The 10,000-nt window shown below is 42.2% G+C and overlaps 1 protein-coding gene across 3 annotated transcripts in view; it reads left to right on the top strand.

Moving 5' to 3' along the window:
- LOC123507484 (carbonic anhydrase-related protein 10-like) overlaps nt 1-10,000 on the top strand; it is a 229,984-nt gene that overhangs the window by 179,403 nt on the left and 40,581 nt on the right. For all 3 annotated transcript variants that reach the window (XR_006675661.1, XM_045260394.1, XM_045260393.1), the window contains exon 3: nt 2,778-2,914. Coding sequence is in view for 2 of the 3 variants with exons in the window: in XM_045260393.1 (XP_045116328.1) it covers nt 2,778-2,914 (137 nt within the window). In the remaining variant the exon portion in view is untranslated. The remainder of the gene's footprint in view (nt 1-2,777; nt 2,915-10,000) is intronic.

Genomic DNA, 10,000 nt, shown 5'->3' with positions numbered 1-10,000 from the left:
TTCGTGTTTTCTTTTTTAATGTTTTCTATCTGTGTCTTCAAGTTTCACACATCTTATTCTTTCCTCCTCTTCTTCTTCCTCTTCCTCCTCCTCCTCCTCCTCCTCCTCCTCCTCCTCCTCCTCCTCCTCCTCCTCCTCCTCCTCCTCCTCCTCCTCCTCCTCCTCCTCCTCCTCCTCCTTCTCGTATTCTTCCTCTTCCTATACTACTATTTCTACTTCTCCTTTTCCACCTCCTTCAATTTCCTCACTATCTGTTTTTCCTTCCCTTTCTCTTTCCACCACCACTTTTTTCCCCTGTCTGGCATTTCCCATCTCTCTCTCTCTCTCTCTCTCTCTCTCTCTCTCTCTCTCTCTCTCTCTCTCTCTCTCTCTCTCTCTCTCTCTCTCTCTCTCTCTCTCTCTCTCACTTTGTCAGCTTATTATAATCTTTATTGCTTCCTTTCATCATAATGTTCTAATTAATTCCTTCTCGTTTTCTCTTTCTTCCTTTTTTTCTTCCTCTTTTTCCTCCTATTTCTTCCTAATTATCTAACTTTTTCTCACCCTCTGATTGATAACCCTCTTTTTCTCTTTTTTTTCTCTTTATGCATATTCGTCTTTCTCTCTCTCTCTCTCTCTCTCTCTCTCTCTCTCTCTCTCTCTCTCTCTCTCTCTCTCTCTCTCTCTCTCTCTCTCTCTCTCATGATAGTAGTAGTTTTAGTAGGAGTAGAAGTAGTAGTAGTAGTAGTAGTAGTAGTAGTAGTAGTAGTAGTAGTGGTTTTGTGTGTGTGTGTTGTTTGTACACACACACACACACACACACACACACACACACACACACACACACACACACACACACACACACACACACACACTGCTGCTGCTACTGCTGCTGCTACTGCTGCTGCTGCTACTGCTGCTACTGCTGCTACTGCTGCTGCTACTGCTGCTGCTGCTGCTCCTGCTGCTGCTGCTGCTGCTGCTGCTGCTGCTGCTGCTGCTGCTGCTGCTGCTGCTGCTGCTGCTGCTGCTGCTACTGCTACTGCTGCTGCTGCTGCTGCTGCTGCTGCTGCTGCTGCTGCTGCTGCTGCTGCTGCTGCTGCTGCTACCACTGCTGTTGCCACTGCTGCTACTGCTGCTGCTGCTGCTGCTGCTGCTGCTGCTGCTGCTGCTGCTGCTACTGCTGCTGCTGCTGCTGCTGCTGCTGCTGCTGCTGCTGCTGCTGCTGCTGCTGCTGCTGCTGCTGCTGCTGCTGCTGCTGCTGCTGCTGCTGCTGCTGCTACTGCTACTGCTACTACTACTACTACTACTACTACTACTACTACTACTACTATTTTTTCATTTTATTTTGTGTCATCTTTTCTTTGTAATTCTGAGGAAAAGAAAAGAAAGAAGGAAAGTGGTTGTTATTTTCTTTAATTATTCCGAGAAGGAGAAAACTTTGATCTTTGAACTGTGGAGAGAGAGAGAGAGAGAGAGAGAGAGAGAGAGAGAGAGAGAATGTATAAAAGGGATAACAGTTTATTTTCATGGTTTTTTTTTCGCTTATTTTTCTCTCAGTCTTTTTCTCTCGTTCTCTTTCTCTTTTGCTATCTCGTTTGCATGTGTCATTCTTCTTCTCTCTCCTGTCACTTTCTTCGTCTCCATATTTCTTTCTCTCCATTTGTGTCTCTCTGTGTCATGTCATCCTCTCTCCTCCCTCCTCCTCTCCCTCCTCTCTCCTCTCACTCACTCCCCCTCCCACTCTTTTATCATCCATGTTGTATCTCTCTCTCTCTCTCTCTCTCTCTCTCTCTCTCTCTCTCTCTCTCTCTCTCTCTCTCTCGCTCATCGTATTTCTATTCTTTATCTAATCTTTCATCTCTATATATTTGTCTATTTATATTTTCTATTTCGTCTTTATCTCTTCTATTCTTTGTTTATCAATGTACATTTCTTATCTACATTACCTCATTGTTTTTTTTTTTTTGTTCTCTTCATAGCAATTTGTCATTCTGTATTCAAACTTCCGGTGTTGTTCCTTTTGTAGCTTATGGAAAGTAGTAAATTGAAGTGATAGGGTTTAAGAAGATTGCCACGTGTAGGTTTGATGGCTTCTTGGAGCTATCCTGATACTGCTCTCATGTTCACTTCATATATCACTTCTCTACTTATTTTCTTATGTCTCTCTGTTCCTGTGTTTCAGTACCTTGTTATGTTCTTCTCTTTCTCCTGTTGACTTTTATTGTAATTTCTCCTATGTTCTTGTGTTATTTTTATTTTTATTTATACCATGTGGGTTTTTCACGGGAATTTCTGGGCTAAAGGAGGTACTTTTTGTGGTACCTCCTATCTCAAAGCCCACCCGCTAGGAAACCATTGCCCCGAGTGAGGAAGCCCAACTTACACTCGGACCGTGAACAGGATTCGAAACCGTGCGCTTAGAGACCCCTCGGACCCCAAAGCACGCATGGTTCCACTGTACCACTTTCCAATGTTCCTCTTTTTCCTTTCTTTTGTTCCAGCACCTCGTCTCTCCTTACCACTCCTCACTACTTCTTCCATTATATTATATTCCAATAACTCTTATTTACCCTTTTATTTCCAGAGTTTGATTATGTTCTTCCTCATCTAATGTTTTCTATGTCTCTATGTTCCAGCACTCGCTTCTCCTTACCTATCCTTGTGTCATTATGCTCCAGTACCTCTTTGTTACCCCTTCATTTCCAGGATATAATGAGTTCCTGCAGCTTACCTTATGTTCTTATGTATGTTCCAGCAGCTCACCGCTCTCTCACTCTCTCTCTCCTTTGTTCCAGGGCCGGAGTTCTGGGGGCTGATTAACCCGAACTGGAATATGTGCGAGAAGGGTCGGCGCCAGTCCCCCATTAACATCGAGCCTGACAAGTTGGTTTACGATCCCCATCTCCGCCACGTGCATATCGACAAGCACCGGGTGAGTGTGCGTGCGTGTACGAGTGTGAGTGTGAGAGAGAGAGGGAGTGAGATGGAGGAAGAGGAGAGACAAGGGGATAGAAAGAGCGCAGGATGTATACTCAAATCTTGATACAGACAGATAGACAGAGAGGATAGACAAATAGAGAGACAGATGAAGAGAGAGACAGACAGACAGACAGACAGGCAACCCGCAACAAAGACCTCATAACTCACAATCTTGCCATTACAGTCACTCCCAGAAGACACACAGACAGACAGACACAGAAATTGCCCTATCAATCAAGTACAACGAAGAGTCAAACAGAGAAGCAGATAGAAACATAGAAATTCTCTCAAATAAACATGACAAACATACAGACAGCTACACAGAATTAAACTAGAGAAGCCCCTTTCCTTTCACCTCCCTGACAACCGCCCCTTCCCCCGACGCCCTCCCACGCCCACCCACGCCACAATGCACGGCTCTGTCCCTCCTCCACGCTGGAAAATTAGTAGGTAATGTGCAACGTGTGTCTGAAGGGAGGCACTGAAGGGCGTCGTTCATCCTATTCATCTGGACGACCCAATACTGCCTCTGTTCATCCTGTCATTGGAACTCGGAGACTGGCTGGCGAGGAGCATAGGAAGTGGTGCAAGTAATCATAGCTGCTCTAAGGACACCATCACAGTCCTTTCAGAGCTTCCAAAGGGCGTAGGAACCTCTGATTACTTCCTCTCCTTCGTCAGTAGTTACCTAATGCTCTTTTTCTTATTTCTTTGATTTTTTTTTTTTTTTTGTCATTTCACTCTCTTTTTGTGAATTTGTGAGTTTCTGTTAGTTTCCTGCCGGCAAATTTACTAGTTTTGTGTTTCTTTCACTTGTTAGTTTAGTGTCTCTCTCTCTCTCTCTCTCTCTCTCTCTCTCTCTCTCTCTCTCTCTCTCTCTCTCTCTCTCTCTCTCTCTCTCTCTCTCTCTCTCTCTTTTAGTTTTTTTTTCCTTTTTCTATTTTTGCTTGTGAATTTGCGAGTGTTAGTATTTTAGTGGCGAATTTCTTAGTTTTGTGTTTCTTTGCCTTGTTAGTTTAATGTTTTCCGTTCTCTCTCTCTCTCTCTCTCTCTCTCTCTCTCTCTCTCTCTCTCTCTCTCTCTCTCTCTCTCTCTCTCTCTCTCTCTCTCTCTCTCTCTCTCTCTCTCTCTCTCTCTCTCTCTCTCTCTCTCTCTGTGTGTGTCTGCTTTTCTTGGCTGACTTTGGCAAGGAGAGCAATTGGCCAAAAGAAAAGCTGTGTTCAACTTTTGTGTTTGTCAATTATGCATTCAGAAAGTTAATGTCGAAATTTTGAGATATTCCTTTTTTTTTTTTTTGCTTTTTTTTTATGGAGAGGAAAGAAAAATAGAAGGTACAAGTTTGACTAATGAAAAAAAAAATGTTATTCTTTAATTACTTTTCTTGTGTGTTTGGGTTTACGTTACTTTTTTTCTTTCTCGTATATTTTCGTTGTGTGTGTGTGTGTGTGTGTGTGTGTGTGTGTGTGTGTGTGTGTGTGTGTGTGTGTGTGTGTAAGGTCTTGCTATTGCTTTTTTTCTTTTTTCACTTTTTTCTTACTTTTTTTTTTCTTTTGGAATTTCGAAAGAAGATTTTTTGTTGTCCATGTTGTTGCTGTTTCTGTTGTTGTTGTTGTTGTTGTTGTTGTTGTTGTTGTTGTTGTTGTTGTTGTTGTTGTTACTCATGGTGTTGGTTCTTCTGACAGTTTCCCTTCAACACACACACACACACACACACACACACACACACACACACACACAACAAAACAATCTGAATTAAAATCCATTACTTGAAATCGAAAAAAGACTTTCAGATGATGAAATTCTTTTATATTATTGCCTTTTTCTGGTAGATAAGAGGAAAGCAGTGAGGCGGAGGATTAGGAAGAGGAGGAGGAGGAGAAGAACAGACAGACAGACAGACAGACAGGTTAGCACAGGTAGGCAATACAGGCATCAGTAGAGAGACAAACGAACAGACAGGCGGACACGGAGACAGGGTGTAGATAGACAGTTGGATTGACAGAAACATGAGAGAGAGAGAGAGAGAGAGAGAGAGAGAGAGAGAGAGAGAGAGAGAGAGAGAGAGACCATTAGTACAGAAGACAAACCAAATTTTCAAGATACAACAGTCAACATTTCGTCTTTTTATTGGTGTCATTAAACTAATTGGGTATCCGGTTATTGCCTCGTTACCAGGGCTCCGTTTTCTGACACTATCCCATTTTCTGTACAGCGCCCATTTCCTTTTTTTTAATCGCAAACTTACCTAAACAAACCCACGTTGACTATCATTTAACACCTTTTTACCTGTCTTTTTAATGGCTCATGGTTGAACAGTCAGTAATGAAGAGAAAGTGAGAGTCATTTTTTATATTCAATTTTTCATGTTAATGTTTTATTTTCACCTGTAATGTTTAACTGTATTTTATCACCTGCTGCTCATTAAGGTGCTCAGGTGTGTCCAGGTGTGCTCTCCTACCTGGCAGAATTTGAGCTGAGGAATTTTGATGCCTTGCTCTAATATTGTAGGCTTATTCTCCCTAATGTATTAACGTATTCATGGGTCTTATCGCCGGCTTATCTCTATCATGCCCCTCCCTTTCCTTCCTTCCTCTCTCTCTCTTTCGCTTCCTATCATTATTTTTTTTCCTCTTATCTATCTTCTTCTCTGTGCTCTCTTGCTTTCATCCTCTCTTTCTTTTTGATCTCATTTTCTCTTTTCTTGATTCTTCTCTTCTTTCTTCATGACTCTATCCTTTTTCATTTTTCTTCTTCACATTTTTGTTTATTACTTCTTATCCTTTCATTTTGCTTCTTCCTTTCCTCTCTTTTTCCTTTCCTCTGCAATTATTTTCCTATATTTCTCCTCCACATTTCTTTTCCTCCCTTTTGTTCCTCCTTTCTTTATTATCTTATTTCTTCGTTTTTTTTTTCTCTTTACCTGTTTTTTTTTTCTCTTCTTTCATTTCCTCTTTCCTTTATTTTATTTTTCTCTTCCTTTCTCTTCCTTTCTCTTCCTTACTTCTCTCCTCCTCTCATTCTTCTTCCACTTACTGCTTCTTCCTTCCTTCCATCCTCTCTCCATCTTTCTCTTCCTCTCCTCTCTCACTTCCACTTTCCTCCTCACTTCTCTTCTCCCCTGTTCTTCCTCCTTACTTTACCTCCTCATCATTCTTTCCTCCACACCTCCCCTTCCTCACATATTATCCCATTTGCACCTTTCTTTTACCTCTCTCTCTCTCTCTCTCTCTCTCTCTCTCTCTCTCTCTCTCTCTCTCTCTCTCTCTCTCTCTCTCTCTCTCTCTCTCTCTCTCTCTCTCTCGTCCATCTCTCTTAGGCAAAAGTTAAAAATCGAGTGGAAATGTTTTTTTTTTTCTCTCTCTCTCTCTCTCTCCCTCTTTCCCTCCCTCATAACTTCTCTCCTTCTCTCTATCTCTCCCTTTGGTCTTTATTTATCTCCCTCCTCTCTCCCTTATCACTATTCTCTCTTCCTTTTAGGCTCCTTTCTTTTTCTCTCTCTTCTCCTTTGATTCTCTTCCTTTCTCTCCCTTGCCTCTATTTATTCATGTATCTCTTAGCACTGTTCCCTCACCTGTAATTTACCTTTCCTAGTTCTTCATCTTGCTCCTCCTCCTCCTCCTCCTCCTCCTCCTCCTCTCTCTCTCTCTCTTCTCTCCTCCATGTCCGTTTCTTACACTAGTCCCTCAATGCTCACTTCTATCTCTTTCTCTCTCACCTCCTCCTCCTCTTCCTCCTCCTCTTCCTCCTCCTCCTTCTCTCCCAAGGGTCAAATGAAGCGGCCAAGTGATGCAATTCGAACCAACTCGGATGGAAGTAAGACTAATTCCATCCGAATCTTTCCTTCATGATTATCTTCAACCGGATTGGTCCATTGGCAGACTGCAAGTGACCATTCGTGTGTGTGTGTGTGTGTGTGTGTGTGTGTGTGTGTGTGTGTGTGTGTGATTCAATGATCAGTGTGGTTTTTTTCTCTCATGCATTTCGTATTATTTTTGATTTGCTATTTGTGTTTTTATTCTTTATTTTGATTTGCTATTACTGTTGTTGCTGCTGTTGTTGTTGTTGTTGTTGTTGTTGTTGTTGTTGTTGTTACTACTTGTGGTTCTGCTCCTGCTGCTACTACTACTACTACTACTACTACTACTACTGCTACTACTGCTGCTGCTGCTGCTACTGCTGCCACTGCTGCTGCTGCACCACCTACCACCACTGCTGCTGCTGCACCACCACCTGCACCACCACCACCACCACCACCACCTGCTGCTGCCACCACCACCACTGCACCACCACCACCACCACCACCACTGCTGCTGCCACCACTGCACTGCTGCTGCCACCACTGCCACCACCACCACTGCTGCACCACCACCACCACCTGCTGCTGCCACCACCACCACCACACAACCACCACCACTGCTGCTGCTGCTGCTGCTGCTGCTGCTGCTGCTGCTGCTGCACTGCTGCTGCTGCTGCACTGCTGCTGCTGCCCGTACCACCACCACCACTGTTGCTGTTGCCACCACCACCACCACCACCACTGCCACCTGCTGCTGCTGCTGCTGCTGCTGCTGCTGCTGCTGCTGCTGCTGCTGCTGCTGCTGCTGCACTGCTGCCACTGCCACCACCACCACCACCACCACCACTGCTGCTGCTCCTGCTGCTGCTGCTGCTGCTGCTGCTGCTACTGCTGCTGCTGCTGCTGCTGCTACTGCTGCTGCTACTGCTGCTGCTGCTGCTACTGCTGCTGCTGCTGCTGCTGCTACTACTGCTGCTGATGGTAACAACAACAACAACAACAACAACAACAACAACAACAACAATTGCAACAATATCCAAACATCATCAACTATTATTACTACTATATTTACAACAACAACAACAACAACAACAACTACTACTACTACTACTACTACTACTACTACTACTACTACTACTACTACAAGCTCGCGAATATAACAATGAGAATTCACAGGACATTCTCAAGAGATATTACATTCTAGCGCTCGAGAGAGAGAGAGAGAGAGAGAGAGAGAGAGAGAGAGAGAGAGAGAGAGAGAGAGAGAGAGAGTATCGGAAAACTTAAGGTAAACGAGATTGAAGGTAAGAGGCAACGTTTCTTTATTTTTCGTTTCCTTTCTACTGAACGATGAAAAAAGACAAATATTAAGTTTCTCACAATGTTTCGCTTCCCTTGTCATTGTGTTGTTATTGTGTTTCTTGCTATTTTTTATTTTTCGTTTCTTTTTCTTTTAATGCGTCCTTTATTGGTTATGTCTGTCTACGTTTTCTTTGGTCACGGAAGCACCAGCATTCCGTTTTCTATTTAGGTTTCCTCAAAAAAGCAGATAAAATTTTGTTTGAATTCTATATTTTTTTTCCTTATTTTTTCGTCATGTTTATATTGATTTCTTTGTGTATTTTTTTATTTCTCCATCTTTTACCTCCAAAATTTCCAGATTTGTGAAAAAACAATATTTCCTGGAATTTTGAGAGTTTTCCATATTTTTCCTTCTCAAACAATAATACTTCTCATTTCAACGCGATGTGTAACTCTCTCCTGATTTATTTTTCCTTTGTTTTAACTTTTTTTTCTATTGTATACTTAAAAGGAAAAATTCTCCTAGATAACATTTTTCCTTGACTTCCGACTTCTCTTGTAATTTCCCATTCTTTTCCTCTTTACTGTGCAAATTTCAAAGTAGAAGCAAGAAACACGAACACTTTCTTAAATGACAATATTGTTTCCCTCATTTTCCCCTTTTTTTTGGCAGATTTCCCTCAAGGACACACTAAAGACAATATTTCCCTTCACTTCATGATTTTTTTCCCTGCCATTCAACTTTTCCCTTCCTTGAAGTGCTTCTTTCTTAGATATCAATATTGTTTCCCTCATTTTCCCCTCTTTTTGGCAGATTTCTTTCAAGGACCTTGACTTCAGCATTTTTTCCCTACCATTCAGTTTTTTCCCCTCCTTGAAGTGCGCCTTTCTTAGATATCAATATTGTTTCCCTCATTTTCCCCTCTTTTTGGCAGATTTCCCTCAAGGACACGCGAAGGACAATATTTTCCTTGACTTCAGCACTTTTTTCCCTGCCATTCAGTTTTTTCCCCTCCTTGAAGTGCTTCTTGGGAGCAAAAATATAGTCGACATTCATTTGTTCAAATTATGGAATTTTCCTGGCGGATCATTTTTTCCTTTGGTTTTTTCCTCAGTTTCTCATTAGGTTTAATCGTCTCCTAATTAAGCTTTTACGCTCGGGGCGACGTTGCCACATCTCCTCCTCCTCCTCCTCCTCCTCCTCCTCTTATTGGACAATGCCATGTGGTGTTGGCTATTATTAGTCATATGTGGCAACGTGCTGGTGATGTGAAGGGTAGTGTGGTGGTGGTAGTGGTGGTGGTAGTGGTGGTGGTGATGCTGGTAATGATAACAGTAATGAGGACAATGATGGTGATTATTATAGCAGTAGCTGTAGTAGTAGTAGTAGTAGTAGTAGTAGTAGTAGTAGTACTTGTTGTAGGAGGAGGTGGAGCAGCAAGAGGAGGAGGAGGAAGACTTCTAGTAGTGGTAGTAGTGGTTGCAGTAGTAGTAGTAGTAGCAGTAGTATTAGTATTAATAGTAGTAGTAGTAGTAGTAGTAATAATAGTAGCAGTAGTAGTAGTAGTGGAAGTAGCAGCAGTATTACTAGAAGAAGTATTAACACATCCCAATGAACATCACACTTCCTTCATCTCTCGTGCAGATTCACCGTTTTCAAGTCTCACAGATTCAAACAGTCATTCACTCTCTTTCCTAGTCATTCTCTCTCGTATGTTACTGACGTGCAGAGGACGAGAGGTAATGGAATGGCAGATGGTATACATATTAGCACATTAATTTAAATAGATACTCAAAGCCTTCAAAGTTTGGAGAAAATAGCAAAGAAAAATGAAGGAGATGAAAGTACACGTGATATTTCAACTCTTCGGAGGTTAGATTAAAAAAGGAGTTAAGAAATACAACTAAGGAGGTGCAGAAAAAGATGATATAATTGATAAT

The sequence above is a fragment of the Portunus trituberculatus genome, chromosome 22 (assembly GCF_017591435.1).
Source record: "Portunus trituberculatus isolate SZX2019 chromosome 22, ASM1759143v1, whole genome shotgun sequence".
Taxonomy (NCBI): domain Eukaryota; kingdom Metazoa; phylum Arthropoda; class Malacostraca; order Decapoda; family Portunidae; genus Portunus; species Portunus trituberculatus.
The sequence above is the reverse complement of the archived record's forward strand: the minus strand, read 5'-3'. Positions and strand labels throughout refer to the sequence as shown.